The sequence below is a fragment of the Procambarus clarkii genome, chromosome 58 (assembly GCF_040958095.1).
Source record: "Procambarus clarkii isolate CNS0578487 chromosome 58, FALCON_Pclarkii_2.0, whole genome shotgun sequence".
Classification (NCBI taxonomy): domain Eukaryota; kingdom Metazoa; phylum Arthropoda; class Malacostraca; order Decapoda; family Cambaridae; genus Procambarus; species Procambarus clarkii.
The window spans coordinates 21,727,257-21,741,904 of record NC_091207.1 but is presented as its reverse complement, the minus strand read 5'-3'; the positions used below and the strand labels follow the sequence as shown (position 1 = coordinate 21,741,904).

At 41.4% G+C, this 14,648-nt stretch overlaps 1 protein-coding gene across 2 annotated transcripts in view; it reads right to left on the bottom strand.

The window, feature by feature from the left end:
• Window positions 1–13,594, bottom strand: part of LOC123767894 (hook microtubule tethering protein) — a 269,532-nt gene extending 255,938 nt beyond the window's left edge. For both annotated transcript variants that reach the window (XM_045757969.2, XM_045757968.2), the window contains exons 1-2: window positions 13,454–13,594; window positions 3,347–3,429 (exon numbers count right to left, since the gene is read on the bottom strand). In XM_045757969.2, coding sequence (XP_045613925.1) covers window positions 3,347–3,429; window positions 13,454–13,492 — 122 coding nt within the window. In that variant the 5' untranslated portion in view covers window positions 13,493–13,594. The remainder of the gene's footprint in view (window positions 1–3,346; window positions 3,430–13,453) is intronic.
• Between the last annotated feature and the right edge of the window lie 1,054 nt (window positions 13,595–14,648).

Here is a 14,648-nt window from a genome sequence, read left to right as displayed (position 1 = left end):
TCATCGGAGGACATTTAGTTGTGTCACGTGTTGGGGTAGGTGGGTAGTGAAGATGTGTTTCTTTGGACAGGTTGTACGGGGTGGACACGTTGTACGGGGTGGACAGGTTGTACGGGGTGGACAGGTTGTACGGGGCGGACAGGTTGTACGGGGCGGACAGGTTGTACGGGGTGGACAGGTTGTACGGGGTGGACAGGTTGTACGGGGTGGACAGGTTGTACGGGGTGGACAGGTTGTACGGGGCGGACAGGTTGTACGGGGCGGACAGGTTGTACGGGGTGGACAGGTTGTACGGGGTGGACAGGTTGTACGGGGTGGACAGGTTGTACGGGGTGGACAGGTTGTACGGGGTGGACAGGTTGTACGGGGTGGACAGGTTGTACGGGGTGGACAGGTTGTACGGGGTGGACAGGTTGTACGGGGTGGACAGGTTGTACGGGGTGGACAGGTTGTACGGGGTGGACAGGTTGTACGGGGTGGACAGGTTGTACGGGGTGGACAGGTTGTACGGGGTGGACAGGTTGTACGGGGCGGACAGGTTGTACGGGGCGGACAGGTTGTACGGGGCGGACAGGTTGTACGGGGTGGACAGGTTGTACGGGGTGGACAGGTTGTACGGGGTGGACAGGTTGTACGGGGTGGACAGGTTGTACGGGTGGACAGGTTGTACGGGGTGGATAGGTTGTACGGGGTGGACAGGTTGTACGGGGTGGACAGGTTGTACGGGGTGGACAGGTTGTACAGATGGACAGGTTGTACGGGTGGACAGGTTGTACGGGGTGGACAGGTTGTACGGGGTGGACAGGTTGTACGGGGTGGACAGGTTGTACGGGGTGGACAGGTTGTACGGGGTGGACAGGTTGTACGGATGGACAGGTTGTACGGGTGGACAGGTTGTACGGATGGACAGGTTGTACGGGTGGACAGGTTGTACGGGGTGGACAGGTTGTACGGGGTGGACAGGTTGTACGGATGGACAGGTTGTACGGGTGGACAGGTTGTACGGATGGACAGGTTGTACGGGTGGACAGGTTGTACGGGGTGGACAGGTTGTACGGGGTGGACAGGTTGTACGGGGTGGACAGGTTGTACGGGGTGGACAGGTTGTACGGGGTGGACAGGTTGTACGGGTGGACAGGTTGTACGGGGTGGACAGGTTGTACGGGTGGACAGGTTGTACGGGTGGACAGGTTGTACGGGTGGACAGGTTGTACGGGGTGGACAGGTTGTACGGGGTGGACAGGTTGTACGGGGTGGACAGGTTGTACGGGGTGGACAGGTTGTACGGGGTGGACAGGTTGTACGGGGTGGACAGGTTGTACGGGGTGGACAGGTTGTACGGGTGGACAGGTTGTACGGGTGGACAGGTTGTATGGCTTTAGATGTTTGTTGGATGGGTTGTCATGACCAGATAGATGGGAGTACGTCTAGGTAGATTTAGCTAACAAAATTTCTAGTTACATAACCTAAATAATGTAGGTAATAAACTTTTGGGTCATCACTTGTTAGGTTTTACTTCCTTGGTTTTGGCGGTAAATTATAGCATAATAAAAGTGTTCTAAATGGCAACAAGGACCATTACAAATATAAAACTTAGTTCCTTGATCATTTATAAACGTTACAGACTTTATAGTGAATATGAGGCGACAATCTCAAGATACTGAACAGAACCTTTGTAAACAAAAACGTAGTTAGAAACTACTAGCCTACGCTGTCCAATTTCAATTTAAACTATAAATTTGTACTCAATAAATTGTTATATTGCTCGTCAATCACAAAATGACTAATGAAACACTGAAAAAAGACTAAACCTATCACGACCTAATAACACCTTAAGACAGCGAGAGGGACAAATGACCCATAAGCAACAAGCAACATTAGCGAGTATAACCAACAGAAATACCACCAAGAGAATCACTCAAGACATTAGTGCTATCACTCACTACCCACACCAGCTTCCCGACTGTCACTTGTCACCCCCCCCCCCCAACAACTACCACCAACAGTTACATAACTGTTCAATAAACCCCTGAACTATATATTTAACAGATCTCTAACCCTGTCCATGGAAGACAGAAGAAAATGTATATATGCTGGTTAGCATTGTAAATGTGTGGCCACGTCTGTGGTAGAAAATAATAATAATAAAATAAGACTTAAGATGGCAGCTCCCTCCCTCCCCCCTCTAACAGAACCACCTCTAATATTTTCGGTAATATGAGTGTAAAGAAGACCAAAACGCCAGCACCAACACGAGTACCAGCAGTAACTTATCTTGAGATGATTTCGGGGCTTAGCGTCCCCGCGGCCCGGTCCTCGACCAGGCCTCCTTTTTGTTACACATCCCCCAGGAAGCAGTTGTCTAACTCCCAGGTACCTATTTACTGCTAGGTAACAGGGGCATCAGGGTGAAAGAAACTGCCCATTTGTTTCCGCCTCCACCGGGGATCGAACCCGGAACCTCAGGACTACGAATCCGAAGCGCTGTCCACTCAGCTAGCTGTCAGCCCCCCAGGTATGGCAGCAGACGTAGTAAAGGAGGCAGCAGGTAGTGTGTGAGAGGTTTCCAGTAATGCGGGATAACCAGTAGTGGCCGTGCTGCACCCGGCAGGCTTCACCGGTGCAGCACTTGACGACGCTGCACACATGCACCCACCTAACTTTACATTACCAGGGAACCTTATCAACCAGATAACGTCGCTAGAGCACATGTGCAACTGACCAACCGCAATGTATATCTGTCGGTTTATGAAAAAAAAATACGTACTTTATCCATATTAAATTAAAATCTCTTCCGGTTTGTCCCAATCCAATAGTATCGATTTCTACTTTCTAATTGCGTTGTACGTCAGTATATATACTATGTTCCTCATCGTTACAATAAGTATTACCAAAACAGGTGGACACACACACACTAATCGAGGAAAGAGGCATGAAGGAACATAGGAGAGAGAGAGGCATGAAGGAACATAGGAGAGAGAGAGAGGCATGAAGGAACATAGGAGAGAGAGGCATGAAGGAACATAGGAGAGAGAGAGGCATGAAGGAACATAGGAGAGAGAGAGGCATGAAGGAACATAGGAGAGAGAGAGGCATGAAGGAACATAGGAGAGAGAGAGGCATGAAGGAACATAGGAGAGAGAGGCATGAAGGAACATAGGAGAGAGAGAGGCATGAAGGAACATAGGAGAGAGAGAGGCATGAAGGAACATAGGAGAGAGAGAGGCATGAAGGAACATAGGAGAGAGAGGCATGAAGGAACATAGGAGAGAGAGAGGCATGAAGGAACATATGAAAGAGGCATGGGGGGGGGGGAATAAGTATGAATGAACAAAAAGGTACTTACATCTGGTGGAGGACGGTTGCCATGACGACGCCGTCTGTCAGCATATGAATAGTGATGCCCTGGCGGCCGGGAAACGTCTCCAGCTGTAGGAAGAACAAACATTTCACGTCACTATTCACAGTATTTAAATAAGCTCTGAACCTGTAACTAAAATAACATTTCTGCACGTTGATAAATTGCAGTAACGTCATATAAGCCAATTTGTTATATAAAATATAGCCACGACCTTGACCTTCCATTTGATGCATGAAGGAACAGGAAAAAATCGTTATGCAATTAACAGCATTAAAGATTAAGTGGGCCGTATTGAAGAGCAACAACATGAATACTGTTTGAAAGAAATGTTGAAGAATTATGCAGCCCATCTTTCTGCTTAGGTAGTACTTATAGTAACAAAAGTACTTGAGGGAGCCGGTCGGCCGAGCGGACAGCACGCTGGACTTGTGATCCTGTGGTCCTGGGTTCGATCCCAGGCGCCGACGAGAAACAATGGGCAGTTTCTTTCACCCTATGCCCCTGTTACCTAGCAGTAAAATAGGTACCTGGGTGTTAGTCAGCTGTCACGGGCTACTTCCTGGGGGTGGAGGCCTGGTCGAGGACCGGGCCGCGGGGACACTTAAAAGGCCCGAAATCATCTCAAGATAACAATAAGGACAATCGTACATATACTGACGTAAAAGGCAATTAGAAAGTAGAACTCCGCATTATTGAATTTGGACAAACTTGATAAGATTTTGTATTTATGTTGCAAAGAAAACAAACTAGCCTAACCATCCTAGGCCTAGGAATATGTTTATGTTTTAGCTTTATTTTTTCAGACTCAAAGTGAATAGTACCAAATTTTATCTAATTGCCCTTTACGTCAAAATATGTGCGATGGTCCATATAGTTACAAACAGTAGCATCTCAACAGCAGGTGGAGTGAATTATGTCAACCACCGCACTGGCATCGTGAGCGCGCACGCAAGTTTGGTGGTGACAAGGTCATCAAGCCTCATCAGCTCATGAACCTTACTCAAGTATTAAAGGAGCACCAAGAGAACGACGCAAGAACTACAAGTATGAGTTAAATACACAAGATTGGTCTTGGCTCTTAAGAGAAATTAACCAGGAAATCCAAAACATCATTCGACATTGACCTTAATTAAGAGCGAAGTTTGCAAACTGACTCTTAGCATGTAACCAATACCTGAAAGTTATTTACAAGGAGGAACAACATAAGGCGCTGCAACCCACTCTCCTGTTTAGATAGTACCTATTGTGATGCTCAAATTAGTACGTACCTAGTATTTAGATAGTGGTACAAGGGAGTCTTTAAAAATAAATGAAAAACAAATATTTCTAAGCCTAGCATAGCACACATATGTACTATATTAGGCATCAGGTACCGAGTATTAGGCCTAGGAAGGTTAAGTTAGGTTAGTTTACTTTGTCAAAGCAACACAAGTAAAAAAAAAAAATAGTTTTCTGGTTGGTCCAACTCAATAGTTCAGATTTCTTCTTTCTAATTTCGTTGTGCGTCGGTAGATATATATTATGGTCATCCTCGTTATTACAAGTACTACCAAAACAGGAGCCCCTAAGGCAGTGCGTTGTTGACGTCGACCTCGTTCTGGCAGCTCCTGCGACGTTGCTGGAACCATGTGAATTGGCATTTGCCTTTCCTTTCCATTTCTATTGGATAATTTCAGCAACGTGGAGAGGGGGACCTGCTGCATGGGTAACAGCTTCTCCTCCATATCTACCTACCCAGGCTTTGCGCCGCCCTAACTTAGTCTTCCGAGACTAAAGGATGCCTACTACCAAAACAGGAGGCTGGGCTGGGCAAAGCAGACCACCATATGGGAATATTCCTGACTAACCCAGTCACCTACCGTTTGCCTCAACACCAGTGGCTTATACCACTGGTTCCAGATACTGCAGAAAAGTCAAACTCCCGTTAAACCTAGCATGGTTTTGCGTCAGTACAGAAGAATCACTGGATGTGACGCTCCTCCAACTACCTGACAGTTAAAATTCGACGGATGAGACTAGGCTATGATAACCTGCCACTAACTAGCAAAATCTCAACTCTAAATATACACCAGAGTTGTGTGGTATATCAAGCAGCATGTGGATATATGTGGATTTGTTGAAGGTCTTTCGATGAAGGCTATGTGAGCGAGGATTGCTAGACAGTGGATATGGGCAACAAATAAATGAAGGTAAACATATTTATTACACGAGTTATACGTGTATGTAACAGTGTATATTAGAAATACAATGAAAATATAATAACAAAGATGGTATAAGCTACACACTTGTCGATAAAGTATTTTGTCGTACTTTGTGCACAATACTTACAAAAGATCATATATCAAGAGGTGGTCGACTGTAAACGGCACGAGGGATTACGATCATCAAGACGAATCACTATGTAAAAAAAATATATATATAATACTTTTCGCATGAAGACCTAGTACCAGCATTATGAAGAGAAGCATTGCTTTGAACTATCTGCTAGTGTGACGATGCTGTTCAGTGTGGAGGATGCGGTGAATGAATGAATGATGCTTCATAATAGAAGTAGGATCCCTACTTCTAGTAGGGATCAATTGATCTAGATCAAGGGATTTAGATAATTGATTGTTTCAAGCATAAGTTACATATATATGAGATTGGGCGGATATAAATAGGAGCTGCCTCGTATAGGGAATAGGCCTTCTGCAGTTACCTTAATTCTTATGTTCTTATGTTCAGTAAAGTTAACCTTCCATTCATTTGCTGCTTACGTATCTTCATCTGAATAAGTTGTTAAACATAGGGACACAGGGGACAAAATCTTACTGAAGCGACCATACGAGTCATAAATACTCATACTCCGCCCAAGTAAAACAGAAACAAGCAACACTTGATGGGCCAGCCAGAGGCTTAGGGCCCGCGCAGGAATATCCTTTCAAAAAAAAATCATCTGAATGAAGCTGTCTTATCCTTGTGTAACTGGGAAACTATAATAATACACTTGGCCCGCTTCTGACAGCTGGGTGGACAGCGCATCGGATCCGTAGTCCTGAAGTTCCGGGTTCGATCCCCGGTGGAGGCGGAAACAAATGGGCAAAATGTTTCTTTCACCCTGATGCCCCTGTTACCTAACAGTAAATAGGTACCTGGGAGTTAGATAGCTGCTACGGGCTGCTTCCCGGGGGGTGTGTAATAAAAAGGAGGCCTGGTCGAGGACCAGGCCGCGGGGACGCTGAGTCCCGAAATCATCTCGGGATAACCTCCTCAATATCCCTCAAGGTCATAACCCGTCAAAAGCGTTTAAATGGGTTTATAATATCAATTTTTCAGCTTTAATAGGAACATTCGTATAAACACTGGGATATACTTAAGTGTTGTAAATTTCTAGTCAATACGTAAAAGCATTTACGAGATTTAACTCAAAAAAATAAATGTGCGAGGGCTTTGAAATTTGTCAAGTTATTGCGACTTATTTTCTGTAACGCAGAGTTAACAATAAAATGTGAAAATGTTTATGTTGGTTTGGTCAAGTAATAGGGATAAAGCCTATCCATCGTTTAAATAATGTACTAAACTTTCTATGGGAGATATATGTTTGGGTAAAACAAAGTTGAAACCTTCAAGATAAAAACTGATCTGGTATATAATGAAGAAAATAATTTGTATACCATATTATATATATATATATAATTATATATATATATATATATATATATATATATATATATATATATATATATATATATATATATATATATATATGTCGTACCTAGTAGCCAGAACGCACTTCTCAGCCTACTATGCAAGGCCCAATTTGCCTAATAAGCCAAGTTTTCATGAATTAATTGTTTTTCGACTACCTAACCTAACCCAACCTAACTTTTTCGGCTACCTAACCTATAAAGATAGGTTAGGTTAGGTTAGGTAGGGTTGGTTAGGTTCGGTCATATATCTACGTTAATTTTAACTTCAATAAAAAAATATTGACCTCATACATAATGAAATGGGTAGCTTTATCATTTCATAAGAAAAAAATTAGAGAAAATATATTAATTCATGAAAACTTGGCTCATTAGGCAAATCGGGCCTTGCATAGTAGGCCGAAAAGTGCATTCTGGCTACTAGGTACAACATATATATATATATATATATATATATATATATATATATATATATATATATATATATATATATATATATATATATATATATATATATATATATATATATATATATATATATAGACTAGGCTGCTTAACATGTCTGCAAGCAAAACATATAACAATAGCGAAATGCTTAATATGTGCAAGCGAAACTGTTACAAACAACGACGTAACAACCAAGTCTCCAAATGTCACATGTAAGAGATGACGCTGGGAACAACGGTTTCGAAATCGTGAGAACCAAAAGGTGACGACATTATTATGCGTCGATGCAAAACATAACCTTGGGCCCGAGCTCAGTTTTGCTGGTGACCAAAACTTGTCTGAGTTACCCAGCGACCCTGCGCTCAACATTTTCCCCACATCCACCTCAAAAAACTGGCCAGTTGAACACTGCCAAATGAGCGTTCAGGCTAACTGAATCTTCAACAATATTAGTGTAGTCTACGGCATCACTAGCAAATGATTATAGCGTTAAGGACCTGAGTAGGCTACGGTACCTCTAGTAAATAATCCTAGCGTTAACAAAGGAACTAATTGTAGGCTTCAATATCGCTACTAAATAGTTCTAGCATTAACAGAGGAACTAAGATTAGGCTACAGTACCACTAGTAACATCGAGCGTTAAAAATAAAATAGGGGTAGGGTGCCACTAGTAAATAGTCCTAGCATTAGCAACCGCCTGTTATACTTATTGTAAGTTTGAACAAAATTACTAGACGGAAATGAGCATTTCTAACTTCCAACTCAACATCAATAAAAGAGCAATGTCGATGTAAAGAATTTAAGACGCTTGGGGCTAGCCTTGCCCAACTTTTCAGGGTGAATAGTCTGGGGGTTCGGGTCAGACATAGGCTGGTAGGGGTCGCCATAATTCAAGAGGGAACAGAGTGCCACGGTAACAACTCTAGTGTATGGGCTCACCATAGCCCGTGCTACTTGGAACTTTTTGTTCCAAGTAGCGAATGTTAATCAGCATCATCTAGTTTTGACCAAGTCTGGTGGTAATGGTTTGAACGTCTGAGTCTACAACACAATCACGATGCTGGTGGTTATTATGTACAATTATGTATTTATTATTATTATGTGCAAGGCCAACATTCTCAAAGTTCTGCACCTGGCCTAACTCCATGGACAACCAGCAGTTGACACCCGTAGCACTAGGCTCTCAACCTTCACCAGTCTCATGCTAGAACTGCCTTTCTCAAGAACATTATTCCATCAGCAATTATTCATTCCCAGACTGACTAGCATCTGGAACTGGTTCGCTCAACAGGTTGATTCAAGAGGCAATTAAATAAGTTCTTGCAAGAAGTGCTAGATCAACCAGGCTGTAGTGGATATGTGGGCCTGCGGGCCGCTCCAAGCAACACCCTGTTGCACCAAGTTATCACAAGTCGAACCTGGCCTCAGGCCGGGCTAGAGGAGTAGAAGAACTCCCAGAACCCTCTCCAGGTATGATATATGAGAAATCCGGTCAACTGATCCCATGAGGGTTCAGACATACAGTTACCTACCTTGAGGCTACCTTGAGGTGCTTCCGGGGCTTAGTGTCCCCGCGGCCCGGTCGTCGACCAGGCCTCCTGGTTGCTGGGCTGATCAACCAGGCTGTTAGACGCGGCTGCTCGCAGCCTGACGTATGAGTCACAGCCTGGTTGATCAGGTATCCTTTGGAGGTGCTTATCCAGTTCTCTCTTGAACACTGTGAGGGGTTTGCCAGTTATGCCCCTCACAGTGTGGGGCATAACCCCTCACAGTTGGCTACAGGCTCATCCTGTTCCTTGTATGACTTACCTAATGTTGTTAATGAATAAAGTTTATTCCTATTGATGCATATAATAAGCTCGGGAAATAAATGGGTCTCTTGGAGCTGACTTCTGAGGAGCTGAGGTAGGATAACAGATCTTGCTTGCAGTTTCACTAGATACATCATTTGACAGCCCTTATGAACCCTAGTCTTTTATAAAAAAAATCTTTCGTCATCTTTTTTATGACTATGTAATAACTTTTATTTAAATTTTTATGCAGTTTCACTTTCATTGTTATTCTAACACTGTACTCTTGTTAGGCTTATATTAATTCCCATTGTTGGGGACAGGGTTATACCCCCTACTGACTTTTTCCAGGATGCAATCCACAACAGTTGCCTAACTCCTGAGTATGTATGTATGTATGTATGTATGTATGTATGTATGTATGTATGTATGTATGTGTGTATGTGTGTATGCATGTGTGTGTGTGTGTGTGTTTGTTTCTAGCTATCTGTCACATCTTATGCTATTTTGTCATCTATTTTTCCACTACCTCCACTTTTTCTTTTTGGTATTCTGCTAAACAATGGATTTTTGTATATTTCCAAACAAACAATAAGTGATAGATGGGTATCTCTTCTCACCCTCCGTACATCTTCCTTATGACTTGACTCTCCAATTCTTGGACAGTGTGTTCCCTACGTTCTAAGCTCATTAGAGTATATTCTTGAAATAATCTATATACAGTAACTTGATTAATTCTCTTTCTGTAGCCTAATCTCCTAACCCTGACCCACGACAATAGTTTCGCTTTTAGATAAATAAAGAGGGACTCAATGGTGGCTGGGATTTCATGTTTTAAAATTCTTAATGACCTCTTCATACCTTGGTGACAGTCCAGTAGACTAGGTGTATCATCTTTTCCTTGTGCCAACTTTTCCATGTTAAGAGATTTCTTTCCATAACTTCTGCCACAAACTTTGCCTCACACAATTCATCACCACTGGAGAGTTGAATCCAAGATTTCAGGTCCATCACTCCATAATTCAGATTCCCCCATGATTAGTAATTTTGCTTTCATTATGTGCTGTTGCTGCTCTATGTAATTCACATGTGCATGTTTGCTGGTGTTCTCTTTCCCATTTTAGTCTTGTTATTTGCTGGTAATGTGCTGAGGGTGGCACGTTGTTGGAGTATATTAAAGAGGTAGATTTTAAATTTTGCCTTGAGGGACGAGTTTTTTGAGCAGTGCCACTCATCCGGTGAGTGGATATACTGCCATAGCAGCATGTACAACACTCCCAATTAGGAAGAAAACCCACTATGTTGTTCTTGTCACTTGTAACCAGACTCAGCTGTGTGCTGAGAACAAATGGGAAGTTTTGAGGTCATAGCTAGGTGGGAAGACTGTATGTTAAACTGTGGTTAGCAGACGGGAAGATGTAGTTATAGATATATGCGGTACAGGTTTTCTTATAGGTTTATTATGTACCCCATACCTACCCTGTATGTAAGATTTGAGGAACGCAGTGGGTTCAGAAACTGAACCCCAAGATTTGTTTGCTAAGCAAGTTAGTGTTGATGAGCTAGTCTGTTCACATACTTACATCAATAGTTCACAGTTTATTAAACTGAATGTACAGTTTATTAATAACACCATTTTGAAAGTTCTTGTCAGTTTAATTAATCCAGGCCCACATATACTGTACATCCTTAGGAGGACTGGCAGGAAGATTTTAGCATTACTGGTTTCAGGCATTGGACCCCCACATAATCCTTAAGCCAAACAATGTGTGTTTCTGTTGAGTTAGTAACATTTTATTTGCCAATCATGGACCTGACTCCCATCCAGTGGACATCAGTGGAAAGGTTACAATCACTTGCATGCACTACCAGCAGTAGGCAAACTTTGGATACTTTGCTAAGATTTCTGATACAACATTATTTTGAGTGAAATACTTGCATATTTCTTGAATATTTGAGATAGTTTTCTTTAAATTCTTACATTTTTTTCACATAACAGTGATGCAGGGTGTGTAAATAGTTTTGCCGAAAGTTTACATTTGATGAGGTCTACATCGGCAGGAAATATAAACTAACTCCCAGAGACAGAATACTATACTTATAACAGAGCCTAAGCTGAGCAATGGTGAGATGTAGGAGTATGCTAATTTTACTGATTCAATGATAAGTGGCTCTTCCTGGATGGAAGTATGACAATGGATAGAAAAGCTAGTGAAAATTTCACTATCCTGCATCTACAGAGTTTTGTTTGAATTCTTGTAGCATTATTTGTGCAAGACAAAATAAAATATAGAACAATGACTGCAAATTAGGTTTTGATTTAGAAAAGAACTTTTTAAATATTGGTTTGGAAAAATGGTCATAGATTTATGGAAAAGGTTTCTGGGTAACATTAATACAGGGTAATAGACACAAGGCCACTGAATTGTTTCAAGTGTTGGTTAGTTATAAACAGAAGCTACTATAATTTACAGCTATCAAACAAAAGCCAAAAGTGTCATTAGCAAAATACTCTTGGATGAATTTGAGAAGATCAGAAGAGTGCAAACAGGAACTAGCAGAGTCACTGTATTACAATGGAATGTCAAACTACACACTTGCATGGGGGAAGCAACAATCAGTAGATTGACAGTCACAATAAATACAGCTTTGTTGTAAGTAGCTCTAACAGCTAAGCTGTTATTGAGATCTAGATACTGTACTGTAACATGAAATGTAAAGTGGACAAAAACAGGTTTGCACAGAACATTTCATTTTATTCTGTTACAATTGAGCAATTAGATATGGATCTAAACTTGTTGCATTAATTGGCAATTTTATTCAAAAATTGAATAATCAAAAACTTCCACATCTAGTCTTTAATAAATAAAGGTGAATACTGTTTATGTGATAAAACCATATGTTGTGTATCTTAAAATAACAAACATTTCTATTACTTTGTAATATCCAATGTTGAAAATTATGGTTCCAACTGTGAATCGAGAATAAACCAAATTGTACCACCGAGACTGTCTTCAATGCCTTTTGAGGTTTTTATTTTCCCATATTGAAGTAATTAGAATTTGTCACCCATAAATTTCGTTATTTTCTACTGCCCTGTGGATCTTAATACAAGAGCATAATATTTCTGCTTCTTCTCAAGGCTATTTTCATACTTATTTTGGTCTTTTGTAAGTATTGTGCACAAAGTACGACAAAATACTTTATTGACAAGTGTTTAGCTTATACCATCTTTGTTGTTATATATTCATTGTATTTCTAATATATATTGTTACATATACGTATAACTCCTGTAATAAATATGCTACGAGTTATCCAAAAACTATCAATGTTCAATCATGTTCATGACCTTTATGTGCTGTTTTACACTGGCATGAACATTTTTTTTACAAAGCCCAGATTATGTATATCAAAACTACACACCACCAACAAAATATGTGCTGACCAAGATTTTTATCTGTTCATAACAGCATTCTCTATTAGGTTTTAATACTGTCCAATAGTCAATATACGAAATGTAAGAGCTGTACCGTATGCACACCACCAGGCATAAGTGTGTGGTCCATCCTGTACAGAATATGGTATTCCTGTACAGGATGGACCTGTACAGGAATACTTCCTGTATATACAGTAATATTTTCTGTATATGGTAACGTCTCCAGAAATTAAAAAAAATCCAGTTTGCAATTAAAAGCAAGAACAAATGCTCAAATAAGCCTATATAAAAAAATTTGTAAATTGCTAGAAATTACATATAAAGTGGGCAATTCTTTCCCCAGTGAGAATTTAATGACAAAATATCCTAATATTTATGGTGTAACCGAGTCAACAGTTTCATTAACTACTGGTAACCTTTCCACCTCCCTCATAGGCTCGCTGATAGGTGGGAGGGGCTTAGAAATGAACTCAACTAGGCCTAACTAACCCTCAAAAGCTAACCCAACATGCACTTTTTTTATCAGCAAGGTGGCCAAACTAGGCGTCAATGACCTGTTGTTAACGAAAGTCTCGAATAAACGATGCAATATGTCACTCTGACCTAATAGTGTTAAACAAAAAAAAACCTGTCCGAGCCCTAGAGATGTTTACAAACGCTTGGGAGATCAAAACTTGATCCATTAACCAAAAAAAAATACCTTCTTAAAGCATATATGTTTTCAGAAACTTACCCATTTTAATAGACTACTGCAGAGCGAATTGTTCTCCATAATTATAATTTTCACTGTAGACTTCACATAGCAATCCGCACTACATAACGCACATCCTCCCCTGCACAAGTTACTAGCCCGACTGACTGGGTCTCCCGCTCCGCCGCTCACCTCTCAAAATTTCCCCTAAATATTCCCTAACAAAACATGTTTACCCCAGTAAACTCAAGCTTTATTACACCAGCAACAGCAACTACGCATCAGTATCATGTCCTAGCTAAAGTATCTTAGTTCGCTAATTCATATTATGATGCCACTCATAAATACTAGTAGCAATGTTATATGCAGAGACTATTTTTATTAACAAGCCTAGGTACACGCACTCTGCAATTATGTATGAAGGTTGAAAGAGTATAGATCAAGCATTTGCTATTTCATTTAATATATGGGTGATCATTATAATAATAATAATTCATTTTAATGGGGGACAGGCAGTCAGAGTAGTAGATGCCAGGACAGGCATTCCCAGTAATACAGTCGGGTTCGTTCTCGACACACAATCGAGAATTCTGGGTTCGAATCCCGGCCGGAACATATGTAGTTAAGCACATTTCTTTTCACATAATGCCTCTGTTCACGTAGCAGTAAGTAGCTACTCAGGAGCTAGTTAGCTTGTGGGATTGCATCCTGGGCGGGGTCAGTAATTCGACCTTTGGGGCAGGGAGGGGGGGGACCTGGATATAAGCCTAACGTGTATGAATACACTCTGGCTTCCTGTCTTCCTACACAATTAATTATTATAAATGAATTATATATGCATGTTAGGCTTATATTGAGGCCTCCCCCCCCCAAAGTCGAACTACTGAAGTGACCCGACCCCAGGATGCATAACAAGCTGACCCCAATCATTTCGGTTCCGTCGGGGATTCGAACCTGAAATACCCGATTGTGAGTCCAAAACGAACACTCCGTACAATAATTTACAATTACATTCATTTACCCGAGGGACACTTAACACTCTAGTGGCCTCGACGAGGACAGGAATCCGGCGGCTTGTCAAAGGTCCCACCATTTGTCCTGATGATTTTTTTCCAGTTTGAGATATAAAGTTCAGCGGAGATTTGGCATTTACGGCTTCGGCGGGTAGGTGGTTCCATAGGTTTATAACCCTGTGGGTGAAAAAGTGTCTAATTATTATATAGGTTCAACCTATCCT